The sequence below is a fragment of the Pelobates fuscus genome, chromosome 5 (assembly GCF_036172605.1).
Source record: "Pelobates fuscus isolate aPelFus1 chromosome 5, aPelFus1.pri, whole genome shotgun sequence".
NCBI classification, from domain to species: Eukaryota; Metazoa; Chordata; class Amphibia; order Anura; family Pelobatidae; genus Pelobates; species Pelobates fuscus.
In genome coordinates this window covers 319,735,766-319,762,560 of record NC_086321.1, presented here as the reverse complement: position 1 = coordinate 319,762,560, position 26,795 = coordinate 319,735,766, and the positions used below count along the sequence as shown (strand labels likewise).

Sequence of the window (26,795 nt, the reverse complement as noted above, 5' to 3'; positions counted from 1 at the left end):
GGGATAACTATATCTTGCATGATACCACTCACATTAATCTCTGCAGGTGCTGGGAGAGCGGTGTGTATAGAGGAGACATACAGACATACATGGTTCCACAAGGGAAATGCCCATTTTGTGTTGAAATGCAATGTCCAACAGATTTGGCCTAGAGGAACGTGAAAACCCTAAAATGTACCCTCTCACAAGGCTTGGCTTGCACTCACAAATAGCTGAATGGAAATTTAGCCCTACCATAAATGGCTGAAATAAAAATTAGTTTCAATGAAATATAGACAAACAAAAAACTGTAAAAACATGGAATTAAAATATTGGTGCTCCTTCAAACCTCTGCTCATGCACAGTACAGTTTCAGACAGTAGTACACAGGAGAATTCTCTATAATGCAAAGTACCACTGTACAAACTTTCTTTCTCCCATATGTTTTCCTGTTGCAGAGTTTAAGACTATGCTTTTGTTGCAGATCAACTCCTCATCTGTGGAAACTGATCTCGTTTCCATTTCTTTCATCTTACTCTGCTCTTTTTATTTGACTACAAATGACCATCTGAGCAATACACTGATTGGGCTTTACGTGTCATTCTGTCTGGTAATGGGGTGACTCTCAGTTTGATTTTCCAAGTTGCTGGCTAGAGGAGTTTTGTCTCTCCTGGTCTGTTCTAATGGATAAAATCCCTGGCACTCCCACTGCCCAGTCTTTTCCTGCTCTTCACTTTCTGATGTTTGAACAGCTATTTGTGGCACTGGGTGGCACAGTTGTTTTTGAGAATCCATTTTCAGATATCCTGATCGCGCTTGAACCCAGGATGTCTGGAATGGTAATCTTCCCCATAGTCCTGAGCCTTGAATTGCTTTCTTATCCTCCATAGCATGATCGCCAACACCTGCTTCTGGTTCATCAAAACTTACTTCTTGCACAGCTTCTTGCTTTTTGAAGGAGTCCCGCCTCTCTGAGAGGTTTAGTCTACGCATTACTACAACTTCTGTGTCACGCTCATATTTTTCTGTGCCACAATCCTTATAGTAGCTTGTCATATCTAGTCCACCATCAGAGGCCTCAGACTCATCACAATGCTGTGTGTCTGAGAGGACTGCCTTGCGAGCACCAGCCATAAAGGTAGCAATCTTTTCAACAGACTGTACTCGCTGCAGTAGAGGTGAACGTGGGGCCTCTGAACTACGAGGCCGAACTCCTTGCCGAACAATTGCAGGAGGTGACAAAGTCTTTCCCTGAAAGACTCCACTTCTTGGATGACCAGGCAGTAATGGAGAAGGTGAACGCTGAGGGGAATTTGGTTGCTGCGGGACAGGAGAGGGTGTGCATGCCAGCGGGGATGGAGGGATGCTGCTTGTGGATTTTCTGCGTCCCACTTTGTAACGCTGACCACTGAGTTTGGGTGTCAGACACTGAAGGGAGCTAGGTCGGATATGCCCAGAAGGGGAGCTCGGTGTGCTGGAACAAGGTGATGTACTCAGTGGGGAAGCTGCATCTGTAAAACAAATTCATGACAATTAGTGGACATATCAACACTCTTATTTTCCATGTTTGAAAAAACAGCTTGATTATCGGGGACAAACTGCTGTGGCACAGAAACAGAAGAGTAATGATTTTATACAAATGTTTTATTAGGTTCTACCCTCTTTTGTGGGGACATGCCAAATACATACCAACTGGAAGATCTTGCTCTGGGCTCCAACTTGAAGTAGCTGGACCAGGAGACAGACAATGAGTGGGAGATGCTGGAAGGCTCTCGCTGGAAGACAAGGATTGGTGAAGACCAGAAGAAAAACTTTTGCTGGTGTGAAGTGCAGCTGACTGCTTGGAGGAGATCTTCTTGAACAGTGATCGCTTCCTATTACAAAAACAAAGATGAAAGTAAAAAAAAAATCAAAAAAAAATCAGTACAGAGGCAACTTGTGCCAGCTTGCCCTGCACAAAACTTAGCTTAGGAGAGCAAACAGAAGAGCAGGAGCAGGAGCTTCCCGCTCTCTGAAGTCTCTAGTGGAGGCAGTAAGCAGTGCTTGATTGATCCCAAGTAAAAGGTCAGACCATTCTAGGACAGTTTGACTCCTTACAACAGTGGTTAGGGGAGGCAGCTAATGTGAGGGAACTCCTGGCACGATAACTACAACAGTGCGCTTGGAGTATTCCTTAATCTCCAGTAATTGTGGATTCATGTGGACCCAATAATTATGTCATCTTGATTACTTTACCACTATTGCCTATTTTCCACAGGTATCACTTAAAAGCGGAGGCCTAGTATTTGAATAATATTGTTGCAAAACAGGAATAATCAAAGCTTTAAAAGCAAAACTTTAGTTTTGCCACATTGGTTTCCAACTATAAACTGGATATATATTTTCTAGAGATCCGGACAAAGTTATCTGTGGTACACAGAGGCATGAACACACAAAATTATCTCACGTAGAAGGGTTCGTTTTAAAGCATTATTGGATATTTTTTTGTAAATATTTAGGATACCTTTTTGCTTATTCAGGGATTTTTTTATTAAATGTTAAACTTTTATGTATATATATGCCTTGTTCTATTTTACAGTCTCATTTGGTGAAAAAAAGATTTGCAGAAAAAATAAATAAATAATTGAGTGCCATAAATTATTCCAACATGTGTAACAATTTCTAGTGGTGGAACATTGCACACACAGTATACGCACAGCTTGAGCCCATCCATAAAGGAGGATCATAGGGCACAGACTTTTACTATCTGTAGTTGCAAATAGCAAATCTTCCTATTAGTTGGATAACCATGGGGTTATCTTTGACACATGTTGGAGACACACACACACACTATTTTAGATTGTCTGATTTCAAGGTTCTAAATTTTGGTCCTGCTTCCTAGACTCTGGCAAAATGTGTAGGTTAAGATAGGCCAGGCTCTTTAAGATGTTGACAATCTAACAACTCATGCTCTATGTTTTTTCTCCCTTTAATAAAGCCTTAACAAATTAATAAATGTATTTAAAAAAGTCTGCTACACAGCAGAACTCTTGTTGTACACTAATTGAGCCCTGTCCTTTAACGAAACCTGCAGAACCACAGGCTAAATATATGCATTCATATTTGACATAAGTGATTGTGTGAGCATTTTTCCCAGTGCAGCTGTAATGCTTTCATTTATCATCTTTGATCAATACCTGTCTTGATTCTCCCGTTTCCGGTTCTTTTTTGACCTCTTTGCCATGCGACCCTTGCAGCTGTTTTTCCTGGCTGGCCCGCTCTTTATTGATGTATTTTCTAGGGGAGTTGCTCTCAGTGAAACTTTATTGCCACTCTGTAGGGAAGTAAAAAAACAAACACACAAATGGTGGTTTAATTAAAAGAAATTTCGGAAACTAATTTGGAGCCAAAATTGTTCATAGGTCACCTGGTTTTGTGACACTATTGTCATGTAGTTCATTACAATGATCATGTGTCCGTGCAGTGAGAGTTCTGTATAATTTGTCTCTTAGTGCAAAAATCACATTCTATTCTATATAAATTTTCCCCTAGCAAAAAAAGACCTATTTCAAAGGTGGTGTAGGATTAGACTTGCAAGACTAGTACAGGAAATGAATACAACCGACATCATGAAACATTGTGAGACTAGATGATGCGTGCAAAATTAGAAAAATCTTACCTTCTACACTCTGATAAAACACACAGCATGGGTGGCTCTATATCATTGCTTTAATTTTTTTTGTATACAATTTTAAGGATTTCATTTATACGTTTCTCTTTGCAATAAAAGTGTGGCTTCTTATATTCTATATCTCTGCAATGGCTTCTGGAAATTGTACTGGTGTCTGAAATGCTGTAGTGTAGATTATACCACCCAGGGCACTCGATACTCAGAATCACACGGGTTATTAAATTACTGCTATATGTTCCATCTAAAACTACTGATATTTGTCGTTTTCCATACGTCTATGCAAAGAAAGTCTTACATTTTACATATATTTAGGGAGACATATCCCTTTATGTCATCATACATCTCTTTTTTTTTTTGACAATCATAAGAAATTAAGATGCAAAAGAATGAAAAGAAAGGTGTCACATACAATATCAGTTAAACAAATCAATCATGGGATAAAACAGACTATAGATGCTTTCTTCAAGCTGGATATTCAGTTTCTGCTTTTGTGGCCCGTCTACTTTTGATAATATGGCCACAATATTTCATATGGATATTCCATCATATTGGTGATTCCAAAAAGCTAATAATATCCCCAGATAGGGATTACATTGCCCATACTATGTAATAAAGTTTGAAATGTATCCTTATATTTTACAAATAGTATTTTGTTTTATATATAGTTTTACATAACCTTGGAGATACTTTGACGACCGGTCAAAATATTTGCATCCAATTGCACTATTTTGTATTCATGTTTTTTTGGTTTTTTTGTGATGTTACTGTTCATCCAAGGATTCTAAAGGGTAGTAGATTATTGGTTGTAGCCTTTAGACTGTATTTAAATTAGGGCTTAATAATCCATGATTAGCTTTCATCATAAATCCTCCTAGGTTGGGAATGTAATATATCTTTGCATTAGAATATATTGAGTACAATAAAATATGATTTTTTGTTTTAGTTAGGACTGGGGGCAAATCAACATTATTTTTATTAGCATTTTTAAATCTAATAAAAAAATTTTTTACAGCTAAGAGTTGAATGTTTTACTTCAAAGTAAACGGTAGATGGGGGAATCTTGAGTTGAATACACTAAGTGAGGCCATATAATCGTTACAATTGAAAAATAATGATGGAAAATTTACATTTTGTGTAAAAGAAAGCTGCAATAAAGATTATTTATTATACTTTTACCAATTTAGTGAATATGACTGTACTACTGTGAAGATATGACTTCAAAGAAATAGCATATAAACATATTACTGTGTATGTTTGAGGAGATAACCAACATTCTAAACTAGTTTAAATGTGTGCATATATTTGGCAGTTATAAACTTTACTATTAGATTAGTAAATAATCAGAATTTATGACATGCAACTGCTGCATTAAAAAGTAACTGTCCATTTAGAGAATAGTGTCCCTTTAGGTTTAAAAAAAAAACAAAAACAAAAAATCTCATGATTCCTCAGGTTTGTGCATGGACTTATAAAGGAAAATTGCGATACGTGCACACGCACACTTAAATTTTTTTTACCAGCAGTGTTGTAGAAGCTCATGTACTATGTGAACAGCACTGCGAGAGTTAACAAATTTGCATATGATACCCGATTTTGCCAGCAAAAAATGTAAAAGCAAAATACTAGAAAAAAAAAGTCTATAGCTATTAGGTTGTGCTAAAACAGAGGGAGTGACAGTATCTCATTAAATACATAGTGTAAATATTACATACACATTACATACACATTACATACACATATGTACCTTTAACAACAGCTCAACTACATCCATGTGCACAAGCCCAAGCACAGACTCTCCATTTATGTGCGTAATCAGGTCTCCAGTTTTCAGCCCAGCCTTGTGGGCAGGGCCTCCATCCTCCACACTCTGAAAGAACAAAGAAGCTGTGAATAACCCTTAAAGGAACAGTCCAAGCACCATAACCACTTCAGTGCCCTTCAATAGTAAGAAGCCAAACTGTTTTAGAGTGGCTTAACTTCTTATCTGGGGAGCGCTAACTGCAGTTCCCTGTCTTCACTACTTCTGACAGAGAAAACAACAGTGTTTAGCTCACTGGCTGAGAGCAAACAATGAGTTAATGAGTTAGCCCTGCAACTTAGGACCTTCTGGCTCTCCGTCAACAGTATGGAGGTAGAGAGTGGCACTCGGCGGACCGCAGGCACTTTTTGCAGAGTAACCACTACAGTGTGCTGCTGTGGTTATGGTGAATTGAATGTTCTTTTAAATCTTTCCCAAAAGAAAACCAAATCTTTTCTTACTTACCCACACCATGTGATGAACAGTATACACATCACTCTCCCCCATGTAAACACGGATGGCACGCAAAGTGAATCCATACTTTTTCCCAGAGCTATGGATAATTATAGGTGGACGCAGGCTGGTCACAGCTACTGTTGTATCTCGACTTGGGGAAGAGTCCCGTGAGGATGGGTTGGATGAGAGGGAGCGTGGTGAAACAGGACTCACCATTGACCCATTGCCAAAGTCATCTGTGAAAAGATGGCAGGTCATTAAGTTTTCCACTTATACTTATCCCTGCTAAACTGTAACTAATCACTAAATAATAACTAAAGTACTACTCTACATAGCTGAAAAACTCCACTCATTCAGAAATATTAAAGGGATACATAAGGGACTGTAACTGCTTAATTTTTAACCCTCAAGTGCAGAGTCTCGAAAGATACATACACACACACTTTAAGCAAGTGTTAAAAAACTGCAGTAAAGTAAGAATACTTCAAAAAGAGACATTTTAATATATATAAATGTATATACACACATACACACACACACACACACACACACACATATATATATATATATATATATATATATATATATATATATATATAGTTAGGTGAGTGCAGCCAAACCCTTGTTTTCTCATATATACATATACACATACACAATTAAAAAAAAAATCAAAAAAAAAAATCACAATATAGGAAAATACAATTTTCATAACAAAAATGTCAATATTTACTAAATGGAGAAATTACAGAAATCAAATGATATGAAATCAGTTTTCTACTGTGCAATTAATTAGCAGACTTTTAGATTATATTTGTTTAATATATTAATTATTCTGAAGCAAGCTTTTCCAAAAATCAACAAAACATTAAACACAGATATAATCAGATGATCTGTTTGATTAGAAGGCTGAAATAAAAGCTCACCGGAAGTAATGATTAATGACAAGGCAGAAACAGAGGCAGATTTAGGGACTCTGTTTCCTGGGAGAGAACTCTGTTTTTCAGGTCTGTCTTTTTTACGCAAACGGAGCCCAATACCTGGTTCCAGGGAATGAGGAGTGGAATTCTTTGCACCAGTACTGTTACTTCGCAGGCGCGTCCTACTCAGACTCATAATATCTGCTACGGGATTAAGAGAAAGAGCAATATAAGATTGGAATACAAACAGTAAGTGGCATATATACAATGCCTTTTTGTACCTAAATGGAAAAAGGAGATGTGGATGCATTTTTTCCTTATTCATAAATGCTGACCAAGGCGCTATAAAGATGATCCTTTTATACGGATATAAAAACAGGCTTGACCGTAAAACCTACAATGCTTTGTAAAACCACGCTGTCCTTGTATATTAACACTGGTTTGAAAAAGCTCCAAATTAGTTTAAATAAAGCTTGAAACTTCAACATGTTCATAAATAAACAATAAAAAGAACAAAAGGTTAAGTGTTGCTGTTCCACTGGCAGGTAGATGAATACAACATATAGGTAGTGTAGGTAATGTATACATAGGTCTTTAAAAAAATAAAATACAAAATATTAGTTGTGGGTTTGGTTTAGAACTACAGGAGTCACAACGTTAATGAAAAGAGCAACTGAATTATGTTTGAGCATTACAATTTGTTTCAATTATATTTAACCCATTTGGTTACCTTTGGTTTGCAATTTTTCTGAGATGTTTTCAAACAAATATCAGTGCAGCAATAAGATCAATTTGAAATTAACAAAGACCCATTTAGCTCACTGTAGACTCAGTTTGGTTGATAGTGGGGGAAAAAAGTGAATCTCAGGAAAATATAACTAGAATTACTAAAGAGAATTTGAATGAAAGGTAAATATTGGCATTTAGTAATATTTGTCTTATTAAACCTCTACCTACTCCATACCTTGAAGCAGCACTGTCATCCTCCCGCAGGAAATTGGCTTTATCTATGGAGAATCCAGTGGTCTCATGGGATCCTTCAAGGACCCCAATGCTATACTCTCGCACATGTTTAAGTAGACCGGCGGTGCCCTCGAGGGACAGGCATAGATAAATAGAACTCACCTCTGCCTGCCCACTGACCACCACACCCCACCAGCATTTTTGTCACCATCTTTGCAAATGTTTTATCTATTTGTTCTGATTTTGGGAATAACTCTTATAACCAGCATTTTCACTTTTTACAGTTACAAGTTATATAGCAAACTTTTAAAGCTAAATGTTTTCAAATTGTGATTTGTTGGATATCGAAGTTTAATAGTGCTCATCAAACACAAAATACTTCTAGTCAAAAGGATACACAAGTAAAACGGTCTTTTTATTTTTATATCTTGTAATGCACCTGTTTTATCAACTATCTCTGGAAATATATCAGATCATTTTTTATTTAGAACATGTGCAAACATAACATTGCAAAAAGGTTTACAAATTTATAATAACCAAAAAAAAAAAAAAAAAAATATGCTGTACTTTCCCTATATTTGCTTTTTGGCATTTTCATAGAGTACAGTAATGACCCTTGTGTATACCCTTGATTTGTTTTCTTTGGGGCAACAGAACACTTGGTATAATCCAGTGGTTATGGTACAAATAGTGCTCTGGCACTATCCCAAGTAAGATATCACACCATTTTTGTATGGTTTGACAACTTACTGGGGTCCTGATTGGCATCTGCAGCTCCATCCTCTGCATTCAGTCTTCTCTTGCAGGGACAGTCAGATGTCTCTTTAGACTAAAATGTGGTCCTGCATGGCCCTCTTTAGCACTATAGGGCAATCCATGTTCTTTTGCTGGAGAAGACTGAATAGTGCCTGGTGGGCAGGGCCGCCATCAGGGCATGACAACCTTGACAATTGTCACGGGCCCGGCAGTCCTGGGGGGCCCGGCCGCCCGGGCCCCGTGTGCATCAGCGGAACTGCCGCATCTGCACCGGGGCCCACACGCTGATGGGGCCCATGCCCAAGCATTTAGGGCCACCCAATGGGCCCTATTATCTTCAGGGGCCTGGTCAGCGCTGTAATAGCGCGACCGGGCCCCTTTAAAATTTTTTTTTACAAAATGCAGCCGGAAAGCAAGTGCTGCTGGGAGGAAGTGACGTCCAGTCACTTCCTCCCAGTTTACTCTGCGCGGGAAGGAGGAGAGAAAGGCCGCGAGGAGAGGCAGCCGAATCACATCATCCCCAGCCACCCTCCTGCGACGAAATGGTAAGGAAGAGAGGAGGGTGACTGAAAATGAGGTGTGTATGTGTATGTATGTATGCCAGTGTGTGTATGTATGCCAGTGTACGTGTGTATGACAGTGTGTGTATGCCAGTGTATGTATGTCAGAGTATGTGTGTATGTTTGTGCGTATGCCAGTGTATGTGTGTATGCATGCCAGTGTATGTATGCCAGTGTACGTGTGTATATATAGAAATGTATTACCCTTTGTACAGATGGATACAAAACAAAGCTGGCTATAAATCTTCCAAAACGCTATTTATCTGACTGCAACTGATAGACATAATTTTTTTTTAAATGATGTTATATTTGTATTCCTGGACCCAGCAGCTGATATACCAAAGTCCCAAGATGCCATGTCCATTGTTTAACTGCTGGAGTTAACCCTGCTGATCATAGGAGGTATCTTTCCGCTCCTCACTCAGAGAAAGCATTGGCTGGTAGGTTATTTCGGAGACTGTAAATATGTGTGTATGCCAGCCTATATATGTATGCCAGTGTATGTCTGTATGCCAGCCAGTGTGCCAGTGTATGTATGTATGCCAGTGTATGTATGTATGCCAGTGTATGTATGTATGCCAGTGTATGTATGTATGCCAGTGTATGTATGTATGCCAGTGTATGTATGTATGCCAGTGTATGTATGTATGCATGTCTGTCAGTATGTATGTGTATATGTATATGTATGTGTATATGTATATGCATGTCAGTATATGTCTGCATGTGTGTGTGTGTGTGTGTCAGTATCTCCCTATGCATGTGTGAATGTCTGTTTCAGTATTTGTATCTGTTAGTGTGTGTGTGTATTCCGGTGGGCGGGATTTGGAGGCGGGCACTGTGTGGCGGGCTTGAAGGGGGCCCAGACCTTGAGCTGTGTTAGGGGCCCCAAAATTTCTGATGGCGGCCCTGCTGGTGGGACCCACGTAAGTTTTCAATCTTTACTAAAACAGTTTGATATCTTACGGTGGGATGGCGCAAAGGCACTCCTAGCACCATAAATACAGACAGGGCCGGATTTACCCTCCGTGCTGCCCAAAGGACAGTTTCCTCAGTATGCGACTTGCAGTCCCTTCATTTATACATGTATTTTAACAGTCAATTTATATTTTGCGTATAATATATATAGAACAAATAAATAATATAATACACAATCATGATACTGCAACACAATTATAATGCATTTGTATTTTTTCTTTTTTTTTTTTTTAAATATAGTTTGGATTTTGTGAAGGCACACACTGACGCGCGCAAGCACACTGACCCGCACAGACACACTCTGACCCACCCAGACGTGTGCGCAAGCAAACTGATACGCGCGTGCACACTGACCGGCATAGGCGCGCGTGCACACTGACCGGCATAGGCGCGCGTGCACACTGACCGGCATAGGCGCGCGTGCACACTGACCCGCGTAACGCGCACTCTGACCTTGGCGGGTACAGGTCGCTTGCCAATGGGCTGGGCAAAGCAGGTTGATGCTGGCCTGGCAGATTCCTTGCTGGACTGGCTTGGGGGTGGCACTGCCCCTAGCTGGAATGGAAAGCAAGAAGGGTAGGGTAGTGTAGGGCAATTGCGCTTGCTTGCATTGTCTTCTTTATGGGCCCCTGTCCCTTCCTTACATGTATGGAGTAGGATGTGCAAGTGTTAAGACAGTGATATTTCTGCCTGCTTTCCCTCGATTCGTACAGCGAATCAGCAGCCTGATGGGAAGGGGAAGAAGTAGGTAAGTAACTTGGTTTATGTAGCCCTAACCATATCTCCCCTGGCTTAACTCCTGCTCATTTTTGCTAGATTTTAAGCTCACGGGCAGGGTACTCGCTTCGTTTTGTAAGAAGCAGGTCAGTAGTCTCCGTCTCATACAGGCTGGCCAGCATGAGAATAGGCTGGCTGGTGAGGGATCTCCCCTACCAGCCGTAACACTCCGAGACAATGCTCTCAGTGGCCTTATCGTAAATCTAGCCCGACTACAGCAGGCTATAATGTTTAATCACAGTAAGTGACAGAAAACTGGAACCCATTCACCACTGTCTAATACAGTTATGAAAGCATTAATTTTGTAAAGGACAAATACATTGTGTGTGAGTTTTATTTAACCCCTTAAGGACCAAACTTCTGGAATAAAAGGGAATCATGACATGTCACACATGTCGTGTCCTTAAGGGGTTAAAGGGAAGGCGGAGGGGCATTGACTATCTACAACTCCAAGCCTCCCTGTCCCAGGTATGTAATGAACTTATATATTGGCACCAGAAGGGGCAAGAAAACAACACAAAATAAGTAAATAAAATCTATTGTGAAACCAAGCATGCTACACATGACATTTTCTGTGATGCTTACCACACAATGACGTGGCCTTGAAAGGTGACTTTTCTACTTCCCCAAAGCTTGTTCTCTCTGTTTTGTGGTCCGAGGTTTCATCTTCAGATGAAAAGGCGAACTTGGGCATGGTATCCAGACTACAAGTGCTTGTCAAAAGACCAGGACTCGCTCTAAATTCACTCAACCAGGAGTGGTAGGAGGAGCTAGAAGATGTCCAGGACCTCAATCTGCATGGCAAACACAAAGACAATTACTGAACTTTTTTAAATCTCCATTTTGAAAGGAAAAACAAAACCATAGGCAATATTTGAGATTTACGAGGAATCTACTAACAATAAACATTAGTGGGTTAGAAATCTACCCTCACACAAATAAATAGGGCAAATCTATTGAACCATCACATAAATGAAAGAACACATGCAATGAAAATTTAAAACAAGGTCGTCATCATGATCACATCGACCTCTATTCGTAACATTCACAGAATACGTTGATAATTAATATCAAACTAAGGATCTGTCTACCGGTGTCCCTTTACACCTTTCAAATAAAAAAGGAGCACATTTGTGTGCACCTTGAAGAGGAATTATAACTCAACAAACACAAAGCAAAAATGAACAGGAAGCAAAAGATTGTGGAAATGTCTAAATACATTTATGTTTAATATAGGGATAATTAAATGCAATATTAAAAATCATGGGAAGTCAGAGTTTCCTTTTAATGGGTAACTTTAGCTTAAATACATTGTTTTTGTGGTGTACAGTCCATGCCACTGCAGTTTCACAGTTCAATATTCTGAGATTTTGCAGTTAAAATACTTTGTTTATACAGCCCTAGCCACACCTAGCCATAAAACTTAACTGTACTCTGGGATCTCTGCAAGAGTCTCTTCACAGCACCTACCCAACCTAATCAGTGAGATTATCAGTATCGATTATCTATCCTATCCAATGCTTGTCATAGCATTAGCATTGAGGACATAGACAAAATATGCTACAATCAGCAAATCACATTTTTTTATGGAGAAACATAGAATCCAGTGCCTCTATAGGATAAGCTGCATTTGTCATCACGCTGTGTGCGATTGCACCGAACATGAAGTAGGAAGAGGCATGAGTGAACGTCAGTTTGACAGTTTTACAGTGTCCAAAATGGACTGCATCTTAGCACCAAAACTATTATATGAAGATGTATTAGATTAATTGCTTACTGTATCCTTCTAAATGGGGTAAGTGCAACTTGTGACTTCCAAGTATTGAAAAAGACAATGTACTCTAATTAACTTGCAGTTGAGACTTACTTTTCATTCTTGCACCTATGACACTATAAGCATTGATACATTCATACAAGCTCTGTCCTAACAGAGAGACCTATGCAGTCATACATCCTAAAGGTCAGCCCTGTTTGGCAATCATATGGTCTGTTTACAAATTAATTGGGAAGGACTGGCTATTATAGCATTACGGTAGGTTCAACCATACCTGGTCTCCTGGGCGGCCCGGCTTTTCTCCTCTTCTCCATATGCAGTCCTTTCCCATGTCTCCACTTTTTCCTCTTTATCATCGCTGTGGCTTCTTTCCGTGGAGGAGAAGCTGAGGTTGATGGGTGTAGCAAGATGCTCAGAGCTACAGTATACCTATAATAATATATTAAAGATCTATTCCAGGCTCCAGGATACATTTCAGGACTATAAAAAGGAATACCACAAGCACCAAAACAACTTTTAGCAGTTAAGTAACTTTGTTTATGTAGCCCTAACCACATCTACCCTGGCTTATCCCCTGCTCTCGCTCATGCTGATTTTTGCTAGATTGTAAGCTCATGGGCAGGGTACTCTTTTAGTTTTGTATGAATTTGTGTAAATTGCCTGTATCTATATTCTGTATAATTACAAATGCTCTGCTATTTTCATAAATTGTAAAACACTCTGCAGAAGGATGCAATATATAAGAACTGTTAAACTAATCACACACATGCAAGAAAGCTGTAGGCACTAGCAGGAAATAGACACCGCAAGAATTAACATAAAATGAAACACTGCATAATCAGGCAAACAAAATAAAAATACATTATTTTAGGAAACTAGTAGGGAGGAGAAGAGTTTCGAAGTTTTGGGATGGGAGACCCAGAAAAAATTCAAACAGCCCGCCTTACCTAAAACCCTGAAGTGGACTTGCAGTCCCAGTTTTTTAAGACCTACTACTACACTTGCCATATCTTACAAGTTGTGTAATTAACAAAAGAGGGGATCCATAAAAGATGAAAAGAGATAAAGAAATCAAATGTTAAGATCCAATCACTTGGCTCACATTTCACAGTAGTAGGAATCTAGTTCAAAATTGTATACAAGGAAAAGCTAATATTTGACCTCGATTGGCTCAGAAATACAACCTCTAAACTTTCCCTTCCACTCAAGCATTACCACACTTATTTCCTTCCTGTCTAAGACCTCAAAGTTTTTATTGATTTTTGCGACTCTGTACATTGTCACTTTTACAAACATGGGATATTACACTTTCTACACTGCTTTAATTACTGACAATTAACCAATAATACCTCTGCCACACTGCAAATTGACCAGACAAAGCTCAACTATTTTGAATGGAATTATTTGACAGAGATTCTAATGGCTCTGTCAATACCATAATCATTCGTGGGTAAATGATTTCCATCCTAACTTATCCTAGTAAGTAAAATAATTAAAAAAAAAAAAAAAAAAAGCCTATAAAGGATTTTTTTGAAATGCCTTTCTTGCACTCAATAGATCTAAAATCAATGGTGGGAGTACCACTAATAAAATCATATTGGTTACACAAAATCAAATAATTCAGACTCCCCACCAATCTTCCGATTTAACTATATCACACAAGTGCCTGATCCTCTATATATGAGAAATCGCTCAAAATTGAAACAATAAACATAGCTACGCATCTCATCTGGAAACAACTGATGTTCCCCTCTATGGGACTTTGATATACATTAACATCCAAACAGATCAATTCATGGGTTTCCTGTGCAGGGACCTTTCGTGTCAAGCTTTTGTTATACTGGGTCAAATAGCCCATCACTTATCACATTATTGGTTCCTCTACCCCAGGTTAGGTAGTTAATACCATGTATTACTTTTCCAGTACTTGGCTTTAAAACCAATAATGTATTCACAAATAATATAAATAAAATAAATGTTAAAACTAAAACAAAAAAAGGGACCCATTAGTTCATATTCTCATCAGTGCAGGCTCCATACCTTGCTGAATCTGTGAGAACAAGAGGAGAACTGACGGATTTCCACTGAGGACTCCTCATCTTTTGACTCATCATCTTCAGATGCCAAGTGATGATAACGCTCTGAACGGGCTAGAAAAAGAAGAAAAGAGCAACGTTAAATGTCACAATGGTGTGAGTAGTATTATTGAGAAAAACAGATGGGTGATTCCACTTCTATATTTCACTACCAATGAAAAAACACATCAAGAGCGTGGCAGAGGTTTATCAAAATGCTGTTTTAATGACAGCTAGAGACTCCTATTAGTTTAGCACTGCAGTTAATGTAATAAACCTTAGAGTGGTTATTCGAGAGCAAACACACAATAAAAGAAAGATACTACCACTTTAAATATTGGATGATAAATGGTAGTTTTCAAGCTTCAAATAGAGCTTGAAAGCGGCTTTTTTTTTAGAATCTAGGGAAAAGATTTTCTGATATGTTTGATGATATCTGGCTGTTGTACAGAGATTCCCCCCGCACACCGTATACAGATACTCAGTGCTCTCCTATAGACCCACAGCTGGAGAAGTATTAGATTAGTATCCAGCTGTGGGTCTATAGGAGAGTACTGAGTATCTGTATACGGTGTGCAGGGGGAATCTCGGTACAGCAGCCAGATATCAAACATATCAGAAAATATTTTCCCTAGAAAGCAGATTCTAAAAAAAAAAGCCGCTTTCAAGCTCTATTTGAAGCTTGAAAACTACCATTTATCATCCAATATTTCAAGTGGTAGTATCTTTCTTTTAGTATCTTTCTTTTATTGTGTGTTTGCTCTCGAATAACCACTCTAAGGTTTATTACTAATTGGTGTTGTTTGGGTGACCAACACTGGTGATCGTAGCAGCACTATTTTTGTTTTTTATTCAGTTACTCTATTGTATTGGTGTTTATAATGTAATAAACCTTGCCCATATAAATGACTGCATAAATGGGACATGCAAAATATGAATCTCTCGCATTGCTCCCTTACTGTCAAAGTAGCTGGTGTCATCTTCTGCATCCAGTTGTGGAACAAATTCTGCTTTCTGCCTCAGGAGGCTATTCCAGTCCAGAGAGTGAAAGAACAGGTGCTGCTTTACCTCGTGTGCCCCTCCTACAAAGACATGAACAAGGCTTTTCAGAAAAGGCAATGTTAACACACTCATCTGTTAGTAAAATGCATTGAGTGTGTATCACTGTTATTGAATAATAATGCCTTATTATGCATCGCACTATGGAAATCAAATCAAATTAAACTTAAACCTCAGACTAACATGGTTGACTGCTTCTTTTCTGTGACTGACATGTTAATCCACGGGAAAGAAAAAGGAAGATTTAAGCTTTAAACTGCAGCACAAAAGGAAATTTTGGTTTATCGGCCTGTTCAACTCATACGGACAATTCCTTGTTTAGGATTTGGGGAATATATTTTGAAATGGGGGGGAACTTGTAAAGATCTCCCAATGCTTTTTATTCAAAGAAGTGGGTAAATACTTAACCATGGCAGTGAGTGAGCAGTTGTGCTGCCCCTACCCCAACCCCTGGTTTGAAGGAAGGTCAGCACGTTTTCCCTGCAGCCCAGGGTGGCACGGGGGAGCTGGCTACTGACGCTGAAATGACATGGCTTGAGGTGTAGCAGAGGGGTAAACCGAGAGTTCCTGGAGTTTGTACTTGCAGCATTTCATAGCAAAAACTCTGCACATACAGACTCCAGGCACCATGACCACTTCAAATAAGTGAAGTGGTCATGGTGCCTGTGGTAACACTAAGTGTGTGAGAGGTTAAATTTGGAACACTGATCCTAGCTTTCTTGTCCACAGCGGTCTGCAGTATCTGTGCTGCAATTCACCCATCTAAGTGTTGGGGGATATTAGTCATTTTGAAACTAATGAATACTACTAATATAAACATACCTGACAGAGAATAGTGTCTGAAAGTTAATGTTAAAGGGAATCTCCAGTGCCAGGAAAACAATCCGTTTTCCTGGCACTGGAGGGTCCCTCTCCCTCCCACCCCCCAATACCTGGTTACTGAAGGGGTGAAAACCCCTTCAGTCACTTACCTCAGGCAGCGACATGTCCCACGTCGCTGCCTGCTCCTCCCCCGCCGCTCCACCTTCTGCCTACGTCGGCCGGTGGGCGAGACTGATCCCTGCCCACCGGCCGAGGAGTCCCAATGCGCATGCGCGGCAATGCCGCACATGCGCATTGGCGCACCCCATAGGAAAGCATTGAAAATTAATTTCAATGCTTCCCTATGGGGAATAGAGCGACGGTGGAGGTCCTCACACAGCGCGAGGACGTCCAGCGACGCTCTAGCACAGATAATCTGTGCTATGATGCAGGAAGTGACCTCTAGTGGCTGTCTAGTAGACAGCCACTAGGGGAGGACTTAACCCTGCAAGGTAATTATTGCAGTTTATAAAAAAACTGCAATAATTACACTTGCAGGGTTAAGGGTAGTGGGAGTTGGCACCCAGACCACTCCAATGAGCAGAAGTGGTCTGGGTGCCTGGAGTGTCCCTTTAAGTTCAAAGGAGAGCTCATTCTATTGCAGTCCATTTGTGAAGTTACTTAAGGAACGCAAAAACATAAATATGCCCTTATATCAAACTACATCACTACATTACTCAGCAAGAGAAAACATACATATTTTAAGTAGAGAGATCTATAAAATGTTTCCTCAGTCAAATGAATATTCAACACACCTTAAAGATACATTTGTCCATATATGGATTTCTCAGTAAGAAATAAATGATAAATCTTTGATAAATTAACCACAGCTGACACAATGATCATTTTGGATCATAGCATACTTTCGCTAACATATTATTTCACAATAGGGAAGTAAGATAAGCTATAAAAAAAAAACAAAAAAAAAACAACAACAAAAACCTAGAAACAGGACAAGTGGGGCAATAAATTACCTTACATTAGTGTAAGTATATGCTCAACTATTACATCACAATAATGCTAAAAATCTAGAGGCTCCAGAATGTGGAGTTATTCCAGACGGCAGGTGTCAAAAGCCGAACAACTTAATTTTAATTACTTTTAAATTTAATCTGGTGATACAGTTGCATTAATTGGTAATGATATGCTAGGGAAGAAAAAGACAGACAGACGACAGACACACACAAAAAAACAACAACCTGGGAGTGTAAGCCTAACCCAATACATTGTAAAACTGGGTTCCTTTAAGAAATATAAGTTTATAACCATCTAATTCCTATAATTAGAGATCTGTAAGTGAACTTGTTTGAAAGCTGGCAAATCTATTTTTCAAGTATAGGTAGTACTAAGAATTATTTAGCAGGTGATCGCCGTAGTAACCAGGATCTCCAATATTTATTCATATTTTTTTTTTTTTATAAACGTGTTAGCGGAGAGGATACATTGAAATTCCTCTTGCGTAGTATGTCCTACAGAGAATATAGACAATTTGTTTGATCTGTCTAATTCATTGAGGTGTAATGATTTACAAATAAATATATAAATAAACAACTGACTCTCCGTTATACAGATCTGTGTGTCAACAGGGGCCAGACTATTCTAACAGCAGTACTGGAGAAGAGGCTTGACTTACAATATATCACAGACATAAATAAAGCAAAGTAAAGGAGATATTCCCACAGTTAGAAGTCTCACTGCTATTGTGAATAAATGGTAATAGTAGACTTTAATGGTAGTGTTGCATCCAAAATAATGCAAGTTAAATCAAGTATATATAAATTATTTACAAACGTATATCCATATCCTTATGTGTCACAATGTCTCTGAACACATTAAACAACACTATGAAATATAAAGCTGCAAAAAGGAAAAAGTTCCAGACTGTGTATTATATTTCTCTTGGTGGTTTTGTATTGGCACTTTATTTTAAGATCTGATGAAGCCGTGAATACGGCGAAACGCGTCATCACGGTGACCATGCACCTTTGGTGACTCCTCCCCCCAGAAGTTTGTGCTTGTGGCAGTATCGGCTGAACACAGAGGGACTGGTCGACACCCCTCTGTGTGAACGGCTTTTAATACTTGGACGTATACTAGATATAGAGGAAGGAGGACTATCTGTACTTCTCTGCTCTATCTTTGTGAGTGTATACTTTATTTCATTTTACCAATATTTGTTTCTTTTAACGGATTTACACTATAGTTTTTTTGTGTCTCTCCCTTCCATATGGTTATGATACTTGGAGAGGACGCATATATGTATGTATAAGTAAATCTTATATGGTATTTTCACTATACACAGAGTGCACTTTACTATATCTTGCACTTTATTGTTTTAGACATCTATTACTAGCGCCTGTATTCTACTTGTTCTTGTGTACGTACTTTATTTTATAACAATTTTGTTAAATGCACTTTCCACTGTATATTATTATTTATGAAGCACCAACAAATTGCAAAACACTGTACAATTGGTGAAATAACAGACAAGTATTTGCAACAAGACGAGCTGGACTCACAGGAACAGAGTGTGTTGAGGGTCCTGCGCAAACAAGCTTAGATGCTGCACGCAGTTTGTACTGTAGCACTTTTGTAAATTCCAATATAAGCACTGTATCCAATATGAATTATTCAAAGTGAGAAATTGTGTCGTAAAGATGAAGACAGTGAATGAACAGATTAAATGCAGAAGCAATTAAATAATATATATATATTTTAAATTATAATTCCGCAAGCCCATAAATGGGTCACAAGACTCAAAAATTAATGAAAGTATATCAGGAGATCAATTATATAATCCGGACTGGATTTAAAGAAAAATATGTAAAACACAGAATTATAGCTCTTAAAGATGTAGGTTATACCTGTCCCAAGACGTTCCATTGGGTTCTGCCAAAGCAATCGGTTAATGAGATCCTGAGTATCAGCAGGAAGAGCTTCCTCTCCACCAGGCCAGATAATCATATCTACAAAACACAACAAACATGCACAACACTGAGATAAGCACAAAGGTAGAATACAGGAGAGAAAGACAAGTAAGAAAGTTAGCGGATAAGATGTTGAACATGTTCATACTTCTTTATACACATACCACTGATCACCTGCCCAAACAACTCCTCAGTGGTATCTCCAAAAAATGGCACACAGCCCACAAGGAATTCATAGAGAATGATGCCCATTGCCCACCAGTCCACAGGCTTTCCATAGCCTTGGCGTAGAATAACCTCTGGTGCTATGTATTCTGGCGTTCCACACACCTGAAGGCAAGAACATTTTATTTTTACTTTTGTGTGCTTACACAATACTTTGACATACAAATTAGAAGTAATAAAGCTGTGGTAAGATGCATAAGTGGCTAAACGCCTTATCGTTTTGAGTAAGTGCAAACAAACTTTTGTGAAACATTTAACTAACAATTGTTACAAATGAGAATAAAAATACTTGTCTAAATTGTTAAGGGTACTATGCCTAATATGGAAAGGATAAATATGTAATTTTAGATTTCCCTATTCTTATTAGAATTTACTAGTTTTTCCATAGGATTACCATGCTACTTCATATGGAGCGGTTTTTTTTGTGTCAAAACACATGCCAGAATCTACATGGACCAATTATTAACTTCAACCTACACGAGTTAACCCTTGCAGTATTGCCACAGACAATGTGTAGAGATTGCAAAAGATATGATGGGCATCAGCAGTAAAGTTGTAAAGGTGCATTGCTACCTTTAACCTAGGTAATGATAATAGATGGACGAGTTCTTTATATAAAAGAACTCGCGCTTGCAGGATCTCTCGCGGGCGGCTCCTCTCCTATGGAATAGCTTGCCTACTGCCATCAGACTCTCCCCTAGTCTTCAATCATTTAAGAAGGGCCTTAAAACCCATCTCTTCAGGAAAGCGTATGGCCTCCCAGAGTAATCTCTCCCTTACATACCTGTCTCTTGCTCTCTGCTATGGGATAGTGCTTTGCTCTCTCCTCCAGCTCTGCTTCACTCCTACTTGATATTTCCTATCCTAATGTTTCTAATACCCCACCTCCTATAGACTAAGCTCATTTGAGCAGGGTCCTCTTCAACCTATTGTTCCTGTAAGTTTTCTTGTAATTGTCTTATTTATTGTTACATCCCCCCTCTCAAAATATTGTAAAGCGCTACGGAATCTGTTGGCGCTATATAAATGGCAATAATAATAATAATAAAAAATAAATATAAAAATACATTCACACTGGCTTCTGGAATTATATAAGTTCTCCGTTTTTTTAAAGGACCACTATAGTGCCAGGAAAACAAACTATAGGGTATTTAGGTCACCTCCTTCCTCAGGTTACCACTCCCGCCGGGCTGAAGGGGGAGGAAGGGGTTAAACGCTTACCTTTCTCCAGTGCCGGGCTCCCTCTGCGCTGGGGAACTCTCCTCTCTCTCCCGACGTCATCCCCCGAATGCGCATGCGTGGCATGAGCTGCGTGTGCATTCAATCAGTCCATAGGAAAGTGTTTCTCAATGCTTTCCTATGGACGACAGCGTCTTCTCACTGTGGAAATCACAGTGAGAAGCGCCTCTAGCAGCTGTCAATGAGACAGCCACTAGAGGCTGGATTAACCCTCAGTGAAACATAGCAGGTATAGGTGCCTATAGTGGTCCTTTAAGGAATGTTATGGAAGTGCTACTAGTGCTAATACTATGTAATGGCAAATATTTCACTCAATAGCTTTTACCTGCTTGTCCCGAAATTCCCTTGTGTCCTTCTCAATGTGGCCTTCATACAGGTTTGTAGTCATGTTCATTAGTCCGATTTTTGACAAGCCGAAATCTGTAAGTTTTATATGTCCTAAGGAAGTGATAAGCAAACTGCAAAGAAATTTAAGACATCATACAATGCCATGAGAGTTTGCAAAATATATGATGAGATTTTAAATAATACTTTTATATTTGAGGTCAACTATGGAACAATGTTGTAAAACATATTTATTATAAGAATTGCAGTCTAAGAATTCATAAACTCAAATGTATGTAGTATATTAGGGTCATTAATTAAAGGGGCACTCCGGGCACCAATGTAAATTAAAGGAATTTGATTTCGGCTTCATAAATAAGCCCTATTTTATGCATGCTCAAATCTTTATAGGTCAAAATCTATCAGATGCGTCCAAAAAGCATTGGCGACTGAGTGTCCTTTTAAATGCATGTGCAGATATTGAAAGAGCCCAAACATGTAGCAGTGCTTTGGTGCAGGTGGACTGTGCCAAAACAAGATCTTGAAGTCTTTTTTTATTTTTTTCAAATTGAGGTGGGTATGTTGCCGTATTGTGCTTGTGTTATTTATGGGAACTGCAATTGCTTTGTAACTTTGTATTTGTGCGTATGTGGGCTGCTATATTGTATATGAACATGTGTAGTGTGTGGTATAGTGTATGATACCTATGAATGTGTGCTGTGTATGGGGGCTGCTTGTAGAATGGTTTGTGTATATGTCGGTCACATTGTGTGTATGTGAGAGGTGCTTGTGGAGTTGTGTGCGTGTATGTGGATTGTCAGTTAAGTGGAGACTGTGTGTTGTGTTTGTTTGTGGGATGTTTGTATTATATGTATGAGGGGAAGGCTTCTGCAGAGATATATATAGATAGAAGTGTGGGTGGCTTCTCTGGGGTCCAGTGGTAATCAGGCTGGCCAGGCACAGGCCAAAGGCAGAAGCTGCGATAGCTGCTGTAGGCTGCTCTACTCCAGTGTGGATTCCCATTCACAAGTGCGGAGAGGAAGTGGTCAGAGATCGCTTCCTCGAAATGCTGCATTGCGTAAATTGAGTATTGTCCCTCACCACCTGCAATCACCGCTCGGTTTGCACTAGCAGATATTTGAAGGCCCACTGGGACTCCTGATGAGCCAGAACCTGTTTGTCTAAGGCAGCCTTGAGTGCCATGCATTGCACAATAGCTGAACCCTGCTTTAGTGAGTACATTTGTAAGAGCATTCAGGTGAATGAAGGGCTGTTGCAATTGAGGGGCAGCAGTCCTATTCTCAAACACATGCTTATATTGTGTAAGTGCGAGTTCACATTATTCTTTACCAGAAAAGCTGTAGCTTAAAGATTTAATATAGAGTAAGGATTACACGACATGGCATGTTTTGAATCTTATGTTGGAAGAATGGTCATTCTGTAAATATTGGGTCCACATTACAAAATACTAAAATCTATATTAGACATGGCTTGTTTGTGCGTATTTGATACATACATTATATATTAAACTTCATTGTAAAATGCTGTAGATGCTGAAAACCCACTGGCACAAGAAAAGGGTAAAACGGATTTAAATAAAAATGTATACTTTTAATATTTCAGGTGGCATGCACTCTGTACACAAAATGTACACACTATTGCTCCACATTCATACATTGAATGTAAGGGTTTATTTAGGAGTAGTATCATACACTGACACTACCCCTGCCCCCCAGACATTACTGTGAGTTTTATTTATTAGAGGTCTGGGACTTTAGGAAGGGGTAACCAAATTAACTTTGAGCTCAAGACCAGGGTGTTTTTTGATCCTAGCAGCGTCCTTGCCGGACTGTATTTTGGATCTGAACTGCCTTTATTGGCAGGATCAGTGTAATATGCAAGTGTGTTCAGTTCGCTCTTCAATAACACAAGTCAGCAAAATCTGTCTGAAATATGAGCGTGCACTAACCGAAGGGCCGCTATTGAGATTTCTCTAAGCCTTTTCCCGTTCTCAGAATTCCCATATTTTCTGCTTTAGTTTAATGTGCTACCTTACAGAATCTGCTAGAAAAGCTGTGTGAGTGTAAGAGAGTGTGTGTGAAGTTGGAATCCCCGTTTAAAAAGGCAATATATGCTTTATTTTTGGTGTGTAGATAGTGGCAGGAAATATGAGATGGAAAACAAACAAATAAACTATTGCATAGCTTGAGATACTAATATATCACTACCACACAGGGCATACTTTTTTTTTTTTTTTAAACCAAAGCAGGAAAAAAGGGCATACTTGTCTGGTTTGAGGTCTCTGTGAACAATCCCATAGTTGTGAAGGTATTCTAGTGCAAGGACGGTTTCAGCAAAGTACATTCGGGTCATGTCAACAGGCAGTGGCCCCATGTTCTTAAGAAGAGTGGCACAATCTCCTCCTACAAAAAAATTAAAAAGACAAGCACTGATATAAGCAAACCGGCCCAGTAGTGATGGGTGTGAGCGCAGGACTTCTCTTTTTGTATTTACTTTGTATCACACAGCCTGGTTACAATGCTGCCGCCCATCCCATGTGTTCCCTATTAGGGGTTAATAAGTATATAGGGGTGTATATAAAAAATACCCCTCTCTGTCTCATTAGAGATAGCTTTGCCAGAAGCTCAAGGAAGCAGGCTGAAGGGTCAGTGTTGGGACCCGCTTAGGGGGGGTCTGCCTTGACGTTGGCAGACGGGCATTCTCTCCAATGGCCATTGGAGCAACTAAATGACCTCCATTTGTTTAAATATACATAGGGATTAAGGAGAGAGCGCAGGTAACTTTCTTTTCTTTGGTTTTTACTACATATTGGGGCTGATGTGTACTGTAGTCCTTGCTGCCGGCCCAGTAGTGATGGGAGTGAGCGCAGGACTTCTCTTTTTGTATAAATATATAGCATTTCACTCCGCTGTGAACAGTTTATATGAAATGAAACAAACAACAAATAAAGGGTTTCCTACAAGTTGCTTTAATCGGCACTCTAGATACTTCATCACACAGAACTTCACAGTCAATTACGGATACCCATCTCTGGTACGAGGTAGTATGGTTATTGTGGAATGCAATCTTAGCCTTAGCCATTTGGGATCAGGGCTGCAGGCATCTAGGCCCTCACCAGGGGATTCTATGCACTATAACCACTTTGATGAAATAAAGCAGTATTAGTCTCTAGTGTATTCCTTTAAACTGAACTTTTAACTTAAAGTACTATTACATGTATTATTAATTATAAATCCCCAACAAATTCTGCAGCGCTGCATAATAGGTGGACTAACACAAGTATTTGTAAAATGGCCATTTAGGCACACAAGAACAGAATCTGTGGGGGCCCTGTTCAAACGAGCTTACATTCTGACTATAAGTTATCCTTCGTATTTTTCCAATCAAGATACATCAACGTTAGGAAGAACTGCTCTGGCTTAGGATCAAATCATGCATAACCAATTACTTGCATGTCCTTAGCTCAACTTTCTTATAACCCTATTTTAAGGAGGTCTAGATAAGATTAAACAAAAGAAGTGGAATGATCGCAAAAAACTGACATAAATATTGAAAAAAAAAACAAGCAAATAATGAAAAACAAAACAAAAAAAACACAGCTAAGGAAGAACTGTAGTCTGATTTTTGCTAGAAGCCATCACAGCAATGCAGAGTTGTTCCATGTCAAAAAACTGAACAATGTTGCAATCAGAATTTCACATTTACCTTCCACATATTCCATCACCATACAGAGGTGTCGCCGTGTCTCGAAGGAACAGAACATGCTGACTACGAAGGGATTTTCTGCAAATGTTAGGATATCTCTCTCCACAAAGACTTGCTGGATCTGGTTACGCAGTATCAGGTTCTGCTTGTTGATCTTCTTCATGGCAAAACGCTGCCGGGTCTCCTTGTGTCTGACAAGGTACACCGCACTATATGGAGAGAACATAAGGCTCACTATGCAGAAAATTACAAATGTTAGCTATACAGAATCTCCTTATAAAAGAACCCAGGTTTGACGGAAGACTATAAAAGCATTCACACTAGACAAACCAGCAATCTGCAACTGTTCTTTTTAATGATATGAACAAACAAGTCTTTCAATATAATGTTCACAAATTAGATTAAAATGGTTAAACCTTCTGAGATGTTACTACTAAATATATATTTAGGAGGGATGTGCATAGTTTTTATCTCCAATAGTTTAGTAATATTTGATTTAATATGTAGGGACTATTTTATTTTACCACTGAAGGGGTAGAAATGTGCAGGGTGACACTGTGTAGTGATCCACAACTAAGGGACTAGTGTGTATAGACACATTATCATAATTGTGAATGTATAGTAAACATTTCAGGACTCACATTAAACTTTAGGCATCTACTCCACATTAAAAGTAAAATGACACAGACCGAATGTTATTGGAAAAAAACAAACAAAAAAAAAAACAAGGGAGTGATGTAGTATCAAAACAGGTAAATGTGCAAAGATATTAGACCAGCACAATAGCATCCTCTAAAACATACAGAAACCAATATGTATAATTGGGAGTTAACAATATAGACTTTCTTTATTCATATCATATGCAGTCGCATATCTTGGATTGATCCCCATAAACATATACTGTTAGCTATTGATAACCAGCCTGTAGGAAATGTTTAGCCATTATGATAAGACTTCAGAGTGCCGTCATAAAAGTGGAACAGTGTACTCGTATACGCTACTTGAGTTTGTTTACATATGAATATAGGATGAACAATGACTAGTCTAGTCTATTACGTTAAGCCTTACACACATCTGTTTCTGATGCTGATCCCAGAAGGAATATTTGCATAATATTGCGGATATAGAATAACCCATGTAGAACTATGAGGTAATACACAACAAATACAGTGTGCAAGCAATTGCTTTGCTGTATAGTCAAGGGCTGTCAGTACCATTTTCATGATCTCATATGGCAGGATACATAGCAAAGGCATCTTATTCAGATTTAGTGTATTGTAGTACCAGCCTGTATTATCTTGTATTGTATGTTCTGCTCACTTGACATCCAAGGATTGATTTGAATACGTACAAGGATTAATGTAAAATGTACAGAATTTCCTTCTTGGATTGCCAGATTTATTCACTACCAATATATGTTTATAATTATTTTTATTTTTTATAACCCTGTTGTAGAAAAAGCCATTTACATTTTTTTTTTCTTTTTTTATATTTCAAACATGTGGACAGAAGTCCTCATTATTACCATAAAGTAAGATATATAAAGAACCTTTGAGAGTTTTGGGGTAGAAGCTCTAAGCACGTAGTAGCAAGTTCCTACCGATTTCTTATAGAATAGAGTAAAGTCTGTCACAAGTGATAAACCAATCAAATTTCTGGACTTTACTTTTTTTTATCATTGTTTATCCATGAATGTATTATGAGATCCACTTCGAATTAAAACATGGGAGGATT

At 38.8% G+C, this 26,795-nt stretch overlaps 1 protein-coding gene across 4 annotated transcripts in view; it reads right to left on the bottom strand.

Annotated features, from left to right (window-relative positions):
- The window catches only part of MAST3 (microtubule associated serine/threonine kinase 3), a 163,974-nt gene that overhangs the window by 1,376 nt on the left and 135,803 nt on the right, over positions 1-26,795 (bottom strand). For all 4 annotated transcript variants that reach the window (XM_063455580.1, XM_063455581.1, XM_063455582.1 and 1 more), the window contains 15 exons: positions 25,062-25,270; positions 23,620-23,758; positions 21,337-21,469; positions 19,712-19,877; positions 19,485-19,586; positions 15,660-15,782; positions 14,666-14,775; positions 12,900-13,054; positions 11,437-11,645; positions 6,827-7,024; positions 5,913-6,139; positions 5,394-5,516; positions 3,156-3,292; positions 1,669-1,853; positions 29-1,490 (listed from right to left, as the gene is read on the bottom strand). In XM_063455580.1, coding sequence (XP_063311650.1) covers positions 571-1,490; positions 1,669-1,853; positions 3,156-3,292; positions 5,394-5,516; positions 5,913-6,139; positions 6,827-7,024; positions 11,437-11,645; positions 12,900-13,054; positions 14,666-14,775; positions 15,660-15,782; positions 19,485-19,586; positions 19,712-19,877; positions 21,337-21,469; positions 23,620-23,758; positions 25,062-25,270 — 3,136 coding nt within the window. In that variant the 3' untranslated portion in view covers positions 29-570. The remainder of the gene's footprint in view (positions 1-28; positions 1,491-1,668; positions 1,854-3,155; positions 3,293-5,393; positions 5,517-5,912; positions 6,140-6,826; positions 7,025-11,436; positions 11,646-12,899; positions 13,055-14,665; positions 14,776-15,659; positions 15,783-19,484; positions 19,587-19,711; positions 19,878-21,336; positions 21,470-23,619; positions 23,759-25,061; positions 25,271-26,795) is intronic.